Source organism: Panthera pardus, unplaced genomic scaffold (genome assembly GCF_024362965.1).
Source record: "Panthera pardus isolate Hobbes unplaced genomic scaffold, ASM2436296v1 HiC_scaffold_7, whole genome shotgun sequence".
NCBI lineage: Eukaryota > Metazoa > Chordata > Mammalia > Carnivora > Felidae > Panthera > Panthera pardus.
This window is the reverse complement of record NW_026527002.1, coordinates 63,088,436-63,106,407: the sequence shown is the minus strand read 5'-3', so window position 1 is coordinate 63,106,407 and position 17,972 is coordinate 63,088,436. Positions and strand designations below refer to the sequence as shown.

Sequence of the window (17,972 nt, the reverse complement as noted above, 5' to 3'; positions counted from 1 at the left end):
TTCAGTCACTTATATACAACACCCAGTGTGATAGTTTTTAATTTCTTCCAGGTATAGGTGAGTCTTGGCAGGGAGGGGTCCCTGACTATACTTGGAGGCAGTCTTAGGGTTATCTGATATTGAGGAGTCCTTCAGAAGGTTGACAGGATTTGGCCTCACATAACTATTCAGGTGTGACCCAGAAAAATAGGGTACCATCCCATTCATAGAGGCCTGAGGGATCTCAAGGCTTTCACTTCTTGGTACTTAGCTTTCCTCCATCTCCAGGGATTCAGTACAAAGAAAGCGAATATTAGAGCCCACAGTAGGTCAATTTAGGAACAGTTCAGAATGGTACCAAGACATTTCTAAAACTTGACATGTCTTTGCTTTATCAAGCAAAGATTACTTTTTCAACAGTTCTGAATAAATGCATTTATTTTCAACTCAAGGTTAAACAAGTTTAGCAGTAAGCAAAAACACACCCACTGATACGAATATAGCAATCAGTGGGGCCAGAACTTGATATAACGCCCGTAATTGCTGATTCTAAGATTCACATTTTAACAACTCTGAAATCAGGTCCCATCTTTCAACGAAGGCATCTTATATTTGATGAAATACGTTAGATGATGCTCACTGAATGTCTACTATTGGCTTAATATTTCACTCACTGAATGTCTACTATGGGCTTGATATTACACACACATTTTCTTATCTGCCCGCGCAGTTATACCACAAAGCAATAATCATTGCCATTTTAAGATGAGAAAATGGAGGTCTGGCACTTCTAAGAAAGTGAGGAAATCACAGTAGCGTGCTGCAACATGGCAGGAACAGACGATTACATAGACCATGCTCCCCACGGTATCCCATTTTGGCTACTGCTTTGTTACATGTTTGTAAATATAAACTTATTTAAGCAAAAATTAACCAGAAGACTCAGGATGTAAATAATAATTGCAACAAGCAATGTAATCAATGATACCTACAAGCATTTATTGTTTATTATGAGCCAGCTACTGTGCTAGGACACATTTCATTGTCACTTGTGACTATTATAAGTGTCATTTTAAAGGTGAAGTACTTGAAGCTTAGATTGGAGTTTTAGTAGTTATCCTGGGTCCTGTAGAAGTGGTGAAGTTGGGACTCAGACACCTGCTGTTTGACACTGAAGCCTGGCTCTTCACCATAGGACCAACAGGAAACTCAAGCGCTCAGGGAAATGTGGGATGGGCCACAAGATAAGGAATGGGATGGGTCAGATGGAAAGAAGGAGAATGACAGGCCAAGATAAGTCAGATATGCTTCTGGGAGATTCTAGAAGTGGAGGGGAACAGGATGCTTGTGTAGAGTCATTGGAGGAAACCAGTGAGAAAGGACTTATGTCCCCAGTATGGCAGCAGCTTTCTAGAAGAGCACAGAAACAGAAACATATGGGAAATGGGAGAAGCAGGCAGGTTTCGTGGGTCACAAAGCAAAGGGCAATGCAGACTGGGAAGGCCAGCATTCAGGGAACTCAGACCATTTCCAGTCCTGAAGTAATCCTCAGGCTTATTCTACAAGCCCAATACCGCTGGATGCCTCTTAGAGGTGCCCATGTGTTCATACTGTGGGAAAGTGGGGAAGGACAGCATGCCTCCCTCACCAACCCTGTGAGACTCCGCATATATCCTCATTTACCACATGATAAAAAAGTCCAAAGAAATGAAATAATTGGCCAAACATCACAGAAGCATGACGTGTACATCCAGGATTCCAGGATTCTGTCTGACTCTAAAAACCTAAACCAGTTTTTGGTGACAGAAATCGTAACAGTGGTTGCCTCTGGTGGGAGGGGCCTGACTGGAAAGAGACATGAGGGAACTTTCTGGAGTGCTGGAAATGTTCTGTGTTCTGATGGTAGTTACACAGGTGTGTACATTTGACAAAGCTTGTTAAACTATATACCTAAAAGCTGTATCTGTGGTCATATGACCAGCTGAACCACCCAGGCACCTGAATTTAACACAATTTTATAAAGCTTTTGAGCTTCTCTCCCTAACTCACGCATTCTCCCAAAGGGGAAAAACTCCCTGATGGAGTGTGAAAAAATATTCCTCTTTCTATGTATAAAGCATACACTACACACACATACACAGAGTACATAAACAGGTATATAGGGTATCTGTGTTATCCAAATTTCATGGGAGGGATGATTAGGGGCAAAAATGTCTTAAAAAGGCTCCTTAAGGGAAAGATAATAACATACAGGTTAGGAAACACTCTGCCCTGGGTGCCTGGGTGGTTCAGTCTGTTAAGCGTCCGACTTCAGCTCAGGTCATGATCTCACGGTTCAGGGGTTTGAGCCCCACGTCGGGCTCTGTGATGACAGCTCAGAGCCTGGAGCCTACTTCAGATTGTGTCTCCCTCTCTCTCTCTCTCTGCTCTTCCCCCACTCGCCCTCTCTTTCTCAAAAATAAATAAACATTAAAAAAAAAAAAAAAGAAAGAAACACTCTGCCCTAACTCATTGCTACCCCTCCTTCCAAAATTCTCTTCCCACTACAGTCTGGTCATGGCTTCCATTCTTTTCTTCCAAGGAACCATGTTGCTTTTCTAGATTTCTTGTATATGGAATAAGCCCTGCATGTATGTTTGTGTTTGTGTGTCTGTGTGTGTGTGCACGCACCTACACATGTGAACGAATTGCAACCCTGTAAACACACATGTACATACATGTGTACACAATGCCTATACACACACACACACACACACACACACACAGAGTACACAGACACACTCAGGCTCAGTTGATTTCTCTCCATTCTTTAGATCTCAGATCTCAGCTCAAGCATCTTTCCTGGGGTAAGTGTTCCCTGTCATTCCTCCTACTGTTGTACAAAAATCAGAAACTCCTGTCCTTTTCTTCGTTGCGCTCATCTGTTCATAGTTATATATTTAAGAGTGGAATTGTTTGATTAATGTCTCTCTCTTTCTCTACACTGAAGATCCCTTGAAGGCCTGAAATGGGGTCTGGTGCATGGTAGGTGGTCAGGAAATACTGACGGAACAAAGGTGTGGAGTTGCCCTGTCTTCTGGAGGGGGTCAGAGCCTGACACGAAGACAGCTCCCTGCTCAGGAAGGGCACAGAACAGCTAAGAGGTCTGAGATGAGGCCCCTCTCGTGCAGGCAGGGCTCCCCCCCCCAGGCAGAGTGGCCTTTTCTCTTCCCTCCCCAGTCACTCCCAGTGGTAAACAAAGGGACATTGACCCTACTGCTTTCTGTCAACTAAGGGACGACATGGCCAGAGGTGCAGCATGGGACGTAAGACATCACCTTTTATTTCCACCCATGACTTTGCTGAACTCAACTGGAAAGGAACCACGTTTAATACAGTTAACAGATGCATTTTTTCAGCTGTGTTGATCATCATCCCACAGGTTGCTGCTGCCATGCCCAAACTGTCTTGGCTAAATTAATTAGGAACTTCAGATGATTTGCCCAGCCTGGCCTCTCTCGGTTCAGAAGGAAAATTCCATGGGATGTACAGGTTTGTTGCTATAAGGAAGAAAGTCCAAAAGCAGACCGTTACTTTTTTCCTCCATGTAAGAAATAAGAATTTTTGAACGGGGTAAAAAGAGAACACAATGACCACTAACGTCTTGCTCTGACTCAGATAGTTCTGTTTCTATATAAACATGCAAAGAAACAAACAAAGAGAAAAGAGGCCCCATAAGTCCACATCCATCAATTCATCACAGCAGGAAACAAGAGAAGAAGCCAGGAGTCTTGAAATCCCTCCCAGAGTTGGCACCGGTTGCATGAAAACTGGAGCACTGTTTCTCGCAGGATTTAATTATTCCCATCAGAAAAAAACAAACTCTCCAGAAAAGAGCAAGGATATCTTTTGTTCCTTATTTGTAAATATGGCTCAAATTCCTTCACAGTGTGAAGGCTGAATGGTTTGCTCTGACAAGTATTTGATTCAACTAACAAAAGTGAATATTCTGTACCTTTCACTTGGGTGACCCTGTAAGAGCTAGTGCTGACCCAAGTGAGAGGTTGGTGCCAAAGATAAAAATTATTTATTTGATCTTCAAGCCAACACAGGTGAACATGTGACCACCCAAACAATTCATTTTGAATTAAATACAAATTTTTCCCACAAGAGACATCAAAGGTCATACATGCATGAGCAGTTTAGAGGGGTTCAAGGTTTTATTGGGATATATCATCTATTGGGCTCTGCCTCATGGGTTTGTATTTTCTGAAATAATGCAATATGAAGCATCAGTAGGGCTTTGGGGCAGAGAAACCAGGTTTGTATCTAGTTCTGACATTTGTAAACGGGGTGGCTTCCGGGAGGAGATTAACTGGGTCTCAGTTTCCTCATTTGCCATGTCAGAAGAACACAACCCATCCCCCTTCAAAAGTGAGAAGAACAACAAAAGAGGGAATGCACGTGAAATGTGTGAGGACACAATGCAGGTGTTCAATGGGTGACTTCCTCAGCCTTTCTATGAGAGCACCGATTCACTGGATCATTCAACAAATTTGTTTCCAGCATGGCCTAAATTGTCAGGAATTGTGCTAAGTACTGGGAATATAGTATTTAAAACAGACAAGGTCTGTTACATTGACAGAGCCACTAGAGACAGATAGCTAATAAACATTTAAGTACTATGTTCAGATTCTGATAAATATTGTGTCTTGAAAACATAAGACAGGGTAATATGATAAAGACTACCTGGGAGAAGATACAGAGAATATCACAGGGTATTTAAGGAAGGCTCCTCTGAAAAACTGACATTTAATCTGAGACTCGAGTGACAACGGTGGGACCAGTCATCCAGCCTTAGGCAGGAAAACTTGGTATTTGGGAGGGACAGAGGCAAGGCCAATGGAGCTTTCAGCAAAACAGGGTAGGAGATAATGTTATTCACAGTAGGGTCCAGATCATGGACACTGTAGTCCATGGGAAGGCATCTGGAACTTATTCTCATTGTAATGGGAAGCCATTAGAGGATTTTAAGTGCCAGAGTTGCTTAATTCGATTTATTTGAGGGCAGACATAGATACAATTATGATGTATTTGTGAAATGTAAAAATTCTTCCCTGACTATAGTGGAGGACAGCTACTAGAGGATCATGTAAAGTAAAGTTCTGATAGATCATGTGGTCCAGAAATGGGTTTCAACTTGACAGGATTAACAAAAAAAGGGGTGGTGTCATTCAAGGTTGTGACGTGAAGCCATGTTTAAGTGAGAGTCATTAGCCTGCTCCAGATTCTGTGTCTCCCTCTCTCTCTGTCCCTCCCTTACTCGAGCTCTCTCTTTCTCTCTCTCTCTCTCTCAAAAATAAATACACATTAGAAAAAAAAACTAAGTGACACTCATTAGACTGTAGCCTGTGGTCCTGCAGAAGAAACTATTTCTTTTCAAAGTAGAAGAAAAGAGGTAAGAAATAGAATTATTCCTCCTGGAGCAGTCCCTTCCTCCAGGATTGTAGTGTTCAGATGCTGACATTAAATAGCCTCATGCACAGAAAGGGCCTAGCATGGTGCAAGGTCAGGCACACAGAAGACAATAAACTCTGGTTCCTTCTCTTCTTTCCTCCTTCCCCCTTTGCCTTGAAATGAACCACAGTCTACTGCTATGGAATGCCTAATGGATGAGTGAAGAGTTGCCAAAGAGAGAGTACAGCAAACAACCTCCCCTAATTGAAAATGCATTCGATGACTGAACTTTGAGGGCTGCTGTATTTCGTGCTCCTTTCTAGGGTTGTAATGTGCGATGAAAGGTCCCCTGAGCTGGAGGTTTACAGATTTCATCTTCTAAGCAAAAGAACCATCTAAAGAAAAACAGCTCCAGATCCAAAGATGTCATGACAGGTGAGGATTCTGATGACACCACAGCTGTTGTTTTGTAGGCACGGAAGCGAGGAGTGTGGTTATGAGACAACGCAGCAACCTGATTAGAAAAGATGTGACTCATTGTTCTCTTTTTATAGGGGTCTGGATTCAGACAAAAGTAGAAATAAAGTCATAGTTTGGGGTCTCTTGTAACATCCCTGTTTGTTTAAGTCTCCAAGAATAAATATGTTCCCACTGCAGGGAGAGCAGGTAATCAGAAGGGAAGGCGAGGAACGTACTGGAGTAAAGACAAACGTTTTTTTGTTGTTTTTTGTTTGTCTGTTTTAGAGAGAGAGGGCACAAGTGAGCGAGGGACAGACAGAAAGAGAGAGAAGTGGGGCTCACTAGGGGCTCAAGCTCATCCAAAGCAGGGCTGGAGCTCACCCGATGTGGGACTCGAACTCATGAAGTGTGAAATCATGACCCGAGCCGAATTCAGATGCTTAACGACTGAACCACCCAGGCGCCCAAGACAAACTTTTCAAACAAGCTTGAGATCATATAAAAGTCTAATAACTGACCAAAACATCTAAAACTCAATTCCATTTACAACTGAGGTCAGAGTGGAACCCTCCCTGTTCTACATATTTTTAGATCCCCTGCCCTGCATCTCAGCAGTCCCACCCCGCAGCCTAGCCGCCTGATCCAGCCCCACCTGCCTCAGTCAGCAGTGCAGAGGGACAGGGTGAAGACACGTGGGGCCAGGGGGCTAGGTGGCCCAGGCACAAAGATCCTAGATTACTCTACTCCAGTCTAGAAAAGGGTGTGAAGGTAGACCTTATCACACCCCCAGAGGACACATGGTCTCTGAAATTCTTCCAGAAGTAAATTTTAATACAAGTGAGGGTCTCCTCTCATTATGGATTAAGGATTCTATTTAAATGGGGCAAGGAGCTCTCCTTTGGGACTGGGAAAGTCTAGAAATGTTCATAGGGGAAAATGGTCCTGAGTCTCTTCGGTCTGGGGGTCTGTCCTGTCCACAGGCTGGTGGCCCACATCTTAAAACTTTCCAATCCCCGTAAAAAGGTGAAATAAGAGAGATACATGGTACACATGAGAAACTTAGCCACAAAATGATCTCTGTTTTGGCAAGTAAAGTAGTGACATTCCGCAGCCACAGTCACAAAGGCTCAGGCACAAGGCTTTGTCCACATCAGAAAGCAGGAGAAAACCAGGACGGTGACCTGAGGGGTGAGCCTGGCATTCCGCAGAGAGAATGGCATTGAAGACAAAGTGAGGCACTGGACACTTTGCTGGGGTGGCTCCTGCCAGTCACAGGCGCTACAAGAAGGATTCTGGCCAGAATTATGGATCATTTCTCCCAGCCTGACCAAGCAGGTCAATCATTGCCCAGGTCAGCGGGCAAGCTCCTCCCGTGGGGTGGTTTCCCTGCTCCCACCCTCCCAGAGTGCTGCACGGCCACACACACACACACACACACCACCCTGCAGTTCTCCTGGACAGGTGCAAAGGGCAATAGCAATGTGACAGGTCCGTGGAAAGAAGCTTCTAGGACTGGATTATACAAATGGAGTTTTACATAAGTGGAGTTATTCCATGGCAAATCGATATGGTAAACTAGGAAACAATTTAGTGTTTTCTAGGAGAAAATAATGTACTAAGTAATTTAAATGAATATATTACACAGTTAAATTATAGGGAAGAGTGTGGTATTCTCTGTCACTTTCATTCAACCAGCAGTACAGTTCAAAAATCTATCTCTATACATTCAACCCCATACAAGACTTTGGCCAATAGGAGCTTCTCGGAACAGTCTTGATGCAGTAATCTTAACAATCCTAAGATTCCATTTGAGTGTTTCTGTTAAGTGATTAAATGTTATGGTAGACAATTTAAACACATTTTTCTTTTTTTGCTTGCTGGCCTTACCAGAATTTTCAACATGCTAATGTGCTTTGTGAATTTTCAAAGAGGGGGTAAAGTTTTTAACAGTAGTTAAAAACTGTTTTGATCACAGAAACGCAGGTCAGGGTGTTTTGCTGGACCAGAGAACTGTAAAATACAGCTTTAGGAAAGGCTGCTCTAAGAAATTCTGTACTTCTCGGGGCGCCTGGGTGGCTCAGTCAGTTGAGCGGCCAACTTCGGCTCAGGTCATGATCTCGCGGTCCGTGAGTTTGAGCCCCGCGTCGGGCTCTGTGCTGACAGCTCAGAGCCTGGAGCCTGTTTCAGATTCTGTGTCTCCCTCTCTCTGACCCTCCCCTGTTCATGCTCTGTCTCTCCCTGTCTCAAAAATAAATAAAACGATTAAAAAAAAAAAAAGAAATTCTGTACTTCTCTAAAACATGGAGACCACTGTACCCCTTGAGAAACTAAGAATATAAACCTTGTGAAATTGAAAAAATTATACCAGGTTACCCACCTATCAGAGTATATACATTAAGGAGTTAATTGACCGACTGACTGACAATACCTACAAGTTATTCATATTGATCAATAAAGATGGACTAAAATCAGGTACATGCCAAACAAAACAAGGTCTTCAGCTGCAGTATAAATCCACTGCTTTCCCGAAAGCAAACATGCTTTAAGTCAGAGACCCATGAGAGTGAGTGCATATGCTCAGCAGTAAAGCAGAGTCTGCCAAAAATAATTTATACTAGGTGCTTTACTATGGAAATAAAGCATAAAACTCTTCCCCTGGCCAAGAGTTCCATTAGAAAATGATAAATTCAGCCTCGGCACAGATACAAATGCCCACCCTTTATGCTCCTGGCCAACTTTCCTGCTCTGAGTATCTTTGGTGCTGTGCCCACTGCAGACCAAGGAGGTAGGAAGGAAGGGCCTGCCACACAGACACACAGGGCCAACAAGGCTTCTGCAGCTGGTCCAGAGCACAGGACCTGGTGAGTCTCTGGCTCGCTGCATGAATGACGTGTTCAAATCAGGGGGCAGAGTGAACCCCTCATCACACAGCACTGATTACCCAGACTGGCTGTAATCTGTGCTCTGTGCACCCTTGAGCTGGTCTCTGCCGCCCCCCTTTCTCTGCCACTGGGTAATCCGGTGCCAGAGGGTAAGTGCTAGAAATCAGAGCTGTGCAGAGCCAAGTCATGCCTATTGCTTTACTGGTTTACTGCTCCAGGAAAAGGACTGATGGGAGAGGTGGAGGGTGTAGAAGACATGAGCAGAGGAATGATCTGTTGCTTTCTAGCCTTGTGCGTCCTCCCAAGGGCCCAGATAATTAAGACATTAAGCGTACTCTGTGAACTGTTTTACAGATGACACAACAAAAATGGGGTAGGTAAAGGTCTTTTGAAGCAGAAAACCAATGCTCTCAACATCCTCTCATAGCATATCATATTTTTGTATAAATAAAAATGACGTGACAGATGGTGACTACACTTATGCTGGTGAGCACTGAGTAATCTATAGGATTGTCAAATCACTACGTGTACACTTACTGTGTACATTTATATGTTAATCACGTTTCAATTAAAAAAGCTTAAGAAACCAATGCATAGATATAAATACATATATATTTATACATGTACGTATGTATACGTATGTATAAGTAGTCTGGAAGAATATAAATCAAAGTGTCAACAGAGGTACACATGTCAATTATACTCAGTAAAGCTGCTTAATGTTAATAGTGGTTATCTCTTACTTACGAAAGATTATAAGCAATTATAATTTTTTTTCTGCTGGTCTGTATTTTCTAAATCTTAACTCTATATGCATTATTTCAGCACCAAAAAATATCTAAAAGTTATTTTCAAAAATCTCTCACAATTCATTCAACTTTTCTGATGTTTGTGTCTTGCTTTGTGCATTATAAAGTGTTTCCACATATTTAATCCACAAAACAGCAGAAGGAAATACGATTATTGTTTCAGAGAGGAGGAAACAGGCTCTGAGATAGTTCCAGAACTCATGCAAAGTCAAAGAGCTAGAAATTAGCAGAACCAAAATGGGAATCCAGATCTCCTCTTCCAAATTCTATCACCTCTGCCTTCTTTTTCTCACTATTTGCCATCTCATATGGTCTAAGCATGTTCCACTGGCTGTATAAATCCTCCAGGAATACACTTTGTATATAATCAAAGCAGTAGAGTTATTACATAAGACTTCAGCAAAAAGCAACTATTTTATGTTCAAACTCAGTATTGGTTAAGGGGAGAGATGTGAAAAACCAAGGAAGGGTTGGAGACCAATGATGTACCATCAGAGCAATAGGAAACCTTTTCCTCCTAGTTACTACATGACATACTCTTGGCTTCATTTCAACCCTCTCCAGAAAGGGAAAAGGAAACTGGTCCAAAATGAGACCAAAACACTCAGGGAGATCAACAGAGCAAGAAAACGAGGCTAGAGGTACTTAGACATTGCTGGATTGTTGGTACCTTCATTCCTGCCGCTGCCGCAGGGCCGCTGGGGTCCACGGCCTGAATGTGGCATGGCTTACTTCCTCGCACCACAAAGCCCCAACCAACGGCGTCACCAACAATCTGGAGAGGAAAACCACAATTAGCAATCTAGAAGACGGTCCCTGGCAATTTGCCTGTCCTTCCAAGAGAAAGAAAACCAGCCCAGGGCTAAGTATATGCGCGGGCATATCTCTTCTCCTCAACTCCATCTGTAGCTTGTCAGGAGAACAGAACACTTTGTTTCTATTGCAAATACAGGCATGTCTATGCAGAAAAGGTGGTCAGGGGACACCTGTTAGGCAGAAAGAAGCTTCCTCTGCGAGGGCACTACTCAGAAAATAACTGGCAGATTGCCTCCTTCTTAGGCTGCTATGCAATTTAATATCAGGCTCAAATGGAAAATTTAGAAGACTATGAAAATATGGTTAAAATTTCTCTCCAGACCCAATTTCTGTTCCAAGTTTATTCTTTTCCCCAGGGTCCAAAAGATACTTTCTTAATGTTCTTGCTACATCCTTCGAGTCCAAAGAAACAATTTATATTACTTAACAATGGGAAATAGGAAAAGTTTGGGCTTTTTTGAAATACAACCTCTACCAAGAAAAGAAAGTGAGTAAAGTACATAAAGTCCACAATTTACAAGTAGGTACTAGTCCAAAAGCTGTTTGAAACTGGAGGGTGCCTTTCCCTAGAGAATCATTAGAATTGGCAGTTACATTCCCTGTGCAGCTCTCAGACGTGTCTTTAATATACACCCCAACTGAAATACAGATGACACACGTTCACAATCACTAGCAATGCTGGCATTTAAATTTAAGACTCTCCCCCCCCCCCCCCCACCAAAATACTTAAAACTATAATCAACTGTTTCTCAATTGCTGGAGACTGAGGGCAAGGCAGGGAAGAAATTGCAATTTTTTTTTTTTAATTTTTTTTTCAACGTTTTTTATTTATTTTTGGGACAGAGAGAGACAGAGCATGAACGGGGGAGGGGCAGAGAGAGAGGGAGACACAGAATCGGAAACAGGCTCCAGGCTCCGAGCCATCAGCCCAGAGCCTGACGCGGGGCTCGAACTCACGGACCGTGACATCGTGACCTGGCTGAAGTCGGACGCTTAACTGACTGCGCCACCCAGGCGCCCCGAAATTGCAATTTTTAAAAAATGTTTATTTATTTTGAGAGAGAGACAGACATGGGGAGAGCATGAGTGGGGGAGGGACAGAGATAGAAGGAGACAGAGAATCCCAAGCAGGCTCCCGATGAGGGGCTCGATCTCACGAACTGTGAGATCATGACCTGAGCCGAAATCAAGAGTTGGCTGTTTAACCAACTGAGCCACCCAGGCACCCCAGCAAATGCAATTTTTGTAAACAATCTCAAAAAGATGTTTAGGCCTTTCACCGGCTTGAGGGTTTACTGCTATTAGTTCATTATACTTAATTTCACTTCCAAAGGTATAGTTTATCTTTTTCCCTGATACAGACATATTTCTGGTGCTTTCTTCATACTCGCTGGCTATGACTGGGCCCATCCTATCTAAACCCCTCAGTGTCCACGACGAATGTTTGCAGCCCGAATGGGTGTGGGAAGGTTTTTGTTTTGTTTTGTTTTGGTCCCTGGGGAAATAAAACAAAAGTTAGAAAGCTGGAGGAAAAGGAGAAGTGTTTTAAAGAGGATGTTGATGTGGTTTCGGGGAGAGACTGAGAGAAAGAGGCTGAGGAAGCAGAGAGGGCAAGATGCTGTCAAGCAGAGCACGCCGATTCCATTTGAAGGAAGCCACTGGGGCAGGTAGTTGTAGAAAGAAGGCTGGAGAACCTCCGAGAAGCAGCAGGTGGCCAAGAGGAGCTCACAGGTACACAGTGCTCCAAAATCCTATGCTTGTATATATAACTCAAGACATGCTTAGCATCGTCAGAAGCAACATTCCTTATGGCAGAACAAACTGTCTCATGGTTTTCTTTTTTCCCCTAAAGACTCCTCTAATATCTTAAATGATTGTTAGGATTAACTGCAACACAGAAGGGATTATTGGCATGATTTGCACCACCATTTGCCTTAAAGTCTGTAATTATATTAGACTAAGTAATGGAAATTTTTTCTTTAGGCCTCATCAAAAGGAGTTTAAAATGCTGTATGAATCATAACTCATGTCAGGCCCTAATGCATTTTAGTGCCTAAGGGTCAAGAAAATCCATTGTTATAATTATGCCCCAAAACAAAAGGAAAATTAGAAGGTTTTCAATTCTGTCCCTCAGCTACACATTCAGACACTGACATGCTGACATGGCACGAGCAGGAGAAAAAACCCAGATGATGAGCCTACCGTGAATGTCTTCCTTGCATATGGAGCCCCGGGAGTCAGGAGTTCCTCTGAAGTTACGGGTCTCTTCAACACTGTAAGACAGACACAAGGTCAAGGTGCAAGCCCTTCTGGTCCCTTGATCATTCATTCAGCAGATATTTACTGATTGCCTCATCTATGACCATCACTGAGCACATGTGGCAAAGATCCCTGCCTCACAGTTTATACTCTGGCCGAATATAGACAAAATATTAGCAAACGTGAAAAACCCTAAGCCTAACTTACAGAACCACAGAAAGAAGAAACAGCACAGGGTGAAGGGAAGCCAGGTGCCAACGGTGGGGATAAGGAGTGGGATGCTATTTTTCTATAAAGAAAAGTTTTCAGGGCCCTGAGTGGCTCAGTTGGTTGAGCGACCGACTTCGACTCAGGTATGATCTCATGGCTCATGAATTCGAACCTCACATAGTGCTCTCAGTACAGAGCCCACTTTGGATCCTCTGTCCCCCTTCCTCTGCCCCTCCCCCACTTGCAAATGCTCTTTCTCTCTCAAAAATAAATAAATTAAAAGAAAAGAAAAGAAAAAAGAAAAGGTTTTCTAGTTCTCACATTTCTTTCTTTGGAATCCTGATACGTATTCAACAGGTCAAAGTTAAGAGAAAAATCTGCCTCTAGCAGTCTGATAGCCACGTTTCAAGAGCTAACCCCACACAACATACTGCACACAACCACTCACCCAAGCTTCACTTATTTTCTGATCAATATCCAGGCTGCGTGTACACATTCACTGCCTTTTTCCCTCAGTAGTAATATTAGAGAAATGTTCCGCATATGCAGCATGTGCTAGGCACTATGCCAGAGACTTCAAATATATTATCTCATTTAATCATCACGAGTACTGTTTAGTTAGGCTCTTCATTATCCCTATTTTATTAGGCTCTTCATTGTCCCTATTTTATTCGTGGGAAAACATGAGTTTAGAAAAGTTAAATAGCTTCGGGATGCCTGGGTGGCTCAGTGGGTTAAGCATCTGACTCTTGATTTTGCCTCGGGTCATGACTGCACAGTTAAAGAGATCTGGCCCTGCATTGGGCTCCATGCTGACAGCACAGAGCCTGCTTGGGATCCTGTCTCTGTCTCTGTCTCCCTTGCCCTTCCCCTCCTGTGTGCTCTCTCTTTCTTTCAAAAATAAACTTTAAAAAATGTTTAAAAGAAAGAAAAGTTAAATAGCTTTGTTCAAGGTCTCAACCTAATTAGCAGAATCAGGATTCCAACTCAGGCATTAGATGCCAGCACCCACCAGCCACAGTACAATATGGTTCCTCCCATGCTCTGCCCTCTCTGTAAGCAGAAGAAAGGACTCAAAATCTCTGGAAGGTAGTAATGTGTTGTCCTCCTCAGACATCTGTTCTTATCAGCTGATTGCTGTTGCCCACCAAGGCAGCAAAGACAGCAGCCAATTCTGGACTTGCTGGCTGCCTAAAAACCTGCCAATATGGTGGTCCCTTCTTACCTATGGGGATACGTTCCAAGATCCCCAGTGGGTGCCTGAAACCATGGACAGTACTGAACCCTACATATACTACTTTTTTTCCTATACATACATACCTATGATAAAGCTTAATTTATAAATTAGTCGCAGTAAGAGATCAGTACCAATAACTAGCAATAAAATAGAACAATTATAAAAATACACGGTCATAAAAGTCATGTGAAGTAGTCTGTCTCTCAAAATATCGTATTGTCCTGTACTCACCCTTCCTGTGATGATGTGAGATCATAAAATGCCTATGTGATGAGACAAAGTAAGGTAAGTGACAGAGCCTGAGGCCACTATTGACCTTCTGACACTATATTAGAAGGAGGATCATCCGCTTCTGGGTTGCGGTTGACTTGGGTGACTGACCCCATGGAAAGGGAAAAGAGGGACCATGTAATGAACTTCTCCATCCATCCTGTGCTCACTAAGCACTGGAGAGGGGACTGCTTCGGTGGTCTAGAAAAGCCAGCGAATGGGGAGCCGGGGACCATCCTAATCCAGTTATTCAGAAATCATGAACTTGGGTATCACAAAGAAACTGGAGGGGCCATGGCCAGGCCCCTAACCCAGCGAAGTGTGAGCCTCCAATTCCCTTTGCCGGCAGCACTCAGAGGTCAGATGTCAGTCCTAGAACACGTGTGCAGCAGAAAAAGAAAAGGCAGCATGGGGTGAGACCCAGATGAGCCATCAGGTAGTCTGGCCCTAGCGAACACCCTCTCAGTTAAAGGCAATGACATGCTTCTTGTTGAGATGACAGGTGGCCAGAATGCTTACTTTTGCTTTCAGGTAGCTCATAAAAGAGAAAATGAATTTATGTTCCCCTCCAAAAAGAGGGAGTAGGTCAAAACCAAGAAAAGAGCCTCTTAGATGAACAGGATGTAAGAGAAGAGGTCCCTGGTTGAGGACTGAGACCTTTCAATTCCCTGTCACACAATTCTCTCCCTACCCAAGATAATCCTGTCTGGGTGAATGAATTCGGGTATAGAAATCACATGTACTGTAATATCTGACAGTAGTGACCACCTACCTTAATACACATTCTCTTTCTTGTTACTGAGATACAACTGACATATAAAATTATATTAGCTTCAGGTTCTAACATAATTATTCAATATATGTATATGTTTTGTGCAGTGATCACCACAATAAGTCTAGTTAACACCCCTCACCTCACATAGCTACAACATTCTCTTCTTGTGATGAGAACTTTTAAGATTTATTTTCTTAGCAACTTTCAAATACACAATACAGTACGATTATCTATAGTGACCATGCTGTATATTACACCCCCAGGACTTATTTATTTTATTTTTAAAGCTTTATTTATTTATTTTGAGAGAGAGAGAGAGAGAGAGAGAGAGAGAGCAAGAAGAGAAGAGGCGCAGACAGAGAGAATCCCACAGAGAGAATGTGATGCGGGTCTCGAACTCACAAACCGCCAGATCATATGTGAGTCAAGACCAAGAGTCTGAGGCTTAACCGACTGAGCCACCCAGGCGCCCCAGGACTTGTTTATTTTATAACTGGAAGTTTGTACCATTTGACCGCCTTCACCCATTCCTCTGGCAACAATCAATCTGTTCTCTATGTTTGTTTTTTTTTCTTTTTAGATTCCACATATTAGTGAGACCACATATTTGTCTGTTTCACTCATTTCACATAGCATAATGCCCTCAAATTCCATCCATGGTGTTGCGAACAGCAGGATTTCCTTCTTCTTATGGCTGAGTAATATTCCATTGTGTATAAATACACCTCATTTTCTTTATGCATTCATCGATCAATGGACCCTTAGTTTGTTTCCATGGCTTGGCTATTGTAAATAATGCTGCAAGGAACATGGGGTGCAGATGACATTTTGAGTAACTTCCTTTCCTTTGGATAAGTACCCAGAAATGGAATGGCTAGATCATATGGTAGTTCTATTTTTAATTTTTTGAGGAGCCCCATACTGTTTCCCATGGTGGCTGCATCAGTTTGCATTCCCAGCAACAGTGCGTGAGAGTCCCTCTTCCTCCACACCCTTGCCAGCACTTGTTATCTTTTGTCTTTTTGATAATAGCCGTTCTAACAGGTGTGAGATGATATTTTATCATGGTTTTGAATCACACTGTACTGTAATATTTGATCACTATACCAATAAAATAAAATAAATTATAAATAAAAGTATATATTTTAATACATTTTCTCCTTCTTCTGTTGAAAAAAGATAGAAACCCTGAAGCCCAGGGAATTATCTTTTAGCTTTCTCTTTCTGAATCCTGAATTCTGAATACCATACACAAATTATGGTAATATCTCTAGTACTTTTTTTTTTTTTTTTTGGTCTGGTTTAGGGCTTTTATACATAGTTCTAAAAAATACATCCAGATATAAATATAATGATTAATTTTAAATGCCTTACTGTGAAGGTCTGTTTATCTGCTTGAGAAAAATAATCACACATAAGCTCACTGTACCTTGGGAACCCTCTTAAGAGGGAGAAGCTTGTCAGAATATAGGTAAGAGGTAGGACTTACAAACCACAATTAAAACAATAGAGACAACCATAGCAGAGTCCCAAAAAAGGCAACCTGACCTTTCTTTGCTGCCTGCTTATCAGTAAACGTTTCCCTTTGTGACAAGGCATAAGGAGAAAAAGGAAACAATACAAACCCAACTCAGGGAACGCAGATGTGTAGTTCATTTAAGTAATTAACACTTTGTTCTCATTCTACTATTGTATGCAGTGGAAAGCCTGCAAAATGGCTTTAGCATAGCTGACCCCTTCCGGAAACTGAATTCTTTTGCTTCTAACTTTAGATACACCTATCAGATTTCGATCAGGGCTTCAAAAAGCCTAGTTCTAAGAATATAGCCCTCCTTTCTCATTCTGCCTTATCACCGGTGTTTCATTAATTGAAAACCTGGTAGCATATGGGTGCTCAATGATTTCCAGCCAGAGTCCGTGTGGAAGCAAGTTTCTTCACTCATTTGCTGCAGGTTACAACTCTATTCTTTAGCTAATCCTCCAGAAGGTAGCAAAACAAAATGTTAGATTAAGTAAAATACCACTTGCCTAACAGAGTTTTCTCTTAAAACCCTTTGAACAACATCTATTTGTCCTTATTCTAACACATGCTCCCCGGCCCCAAAGAGAGGATACGTTCACTGAGGGAACCGGTCATGACCTTCCATCTTTGTACCCCCAAATCTGGCGATGAGGGAACAAGAGCAAAAGGAATGAATTCCCTTCCCTGAAGGTGATATACTGAACTGAGGGTGAACAGGGCACTAAACAAATGGAGTCGGGGGGGTTTTCAAGGCAGTGATTATTACCATCAGAGACCACGCAATCTAATCCTGGGAAAGAGGTGGGTAACGGACTTTGAGAAGGTGGTAGTATCTGTGAGTTACAGGTTCCTGTGGGCTGAAGAACTGATTGGGTCAAGGAGGAATTGTTTCTAAGCACAAGCTCATCGACAATCTTTGTCCCTAGATTTTTTTTTTTTTCTGGAACGTAAAGGCCATGCAGTTTGATCAGTAGATTTTGAAACTGCAAGGCACCAAGAGTCATTTCCGGGGATAGTTGGGTTTTGCACAGATCTGTGCTTCTTCCTTGGGGGTGCTAAGGCCCCAAAGACCTCTGCATCTGTTCAAACTCTCTTCAGGACCGAGGGGCATCTCCCAGCTGATACCTTCAACTGTCTTTGGAACGACCTCTGAAGAGAGCTGCCTTGCCCACGGTCAGGCCCTCCTCCCAGGGCAGCCAACATCAAATGACTGGTTAACCTGAGGGTTTAACAGAGTTGAGTCCCAATTTGGGACAATTGTGAAGGGCCATCCCACCTCCAGAGCTCCCCTTGGGGTCAGTGCAGCCTTCCCTGACGC

General features: G+C 42.7%; 1 protein-coding gene across 1 annotated transcript in view; it reads right to left on the bottom strand.

Moving 5' to 3' along the window:
- Positions 1–17,972, bottom strand: part of DEPTOR (DEP domain containing MTOR interacting protein) — a 135,055-nt gene that overhangs the window by 24,236 nt on the left and 92,847 nt on the right. Inside the window, exons 7-8 of the mRNA XM_019459947.2 lie at positions 12,584–12,654; positions 10,236–10,340 (exon numbers count right to left, since the gene is read on the bottom strand). Of these exons, the coding sequence (XP_019315492.1) occupies positions 10,236–10,340; positions 12,584–12,654 (176 nt within the window). The remainder of the gene's footprint in view (positions 1–10,235; positions 10,341–12,583; positions 12,655–17,972) is intronic.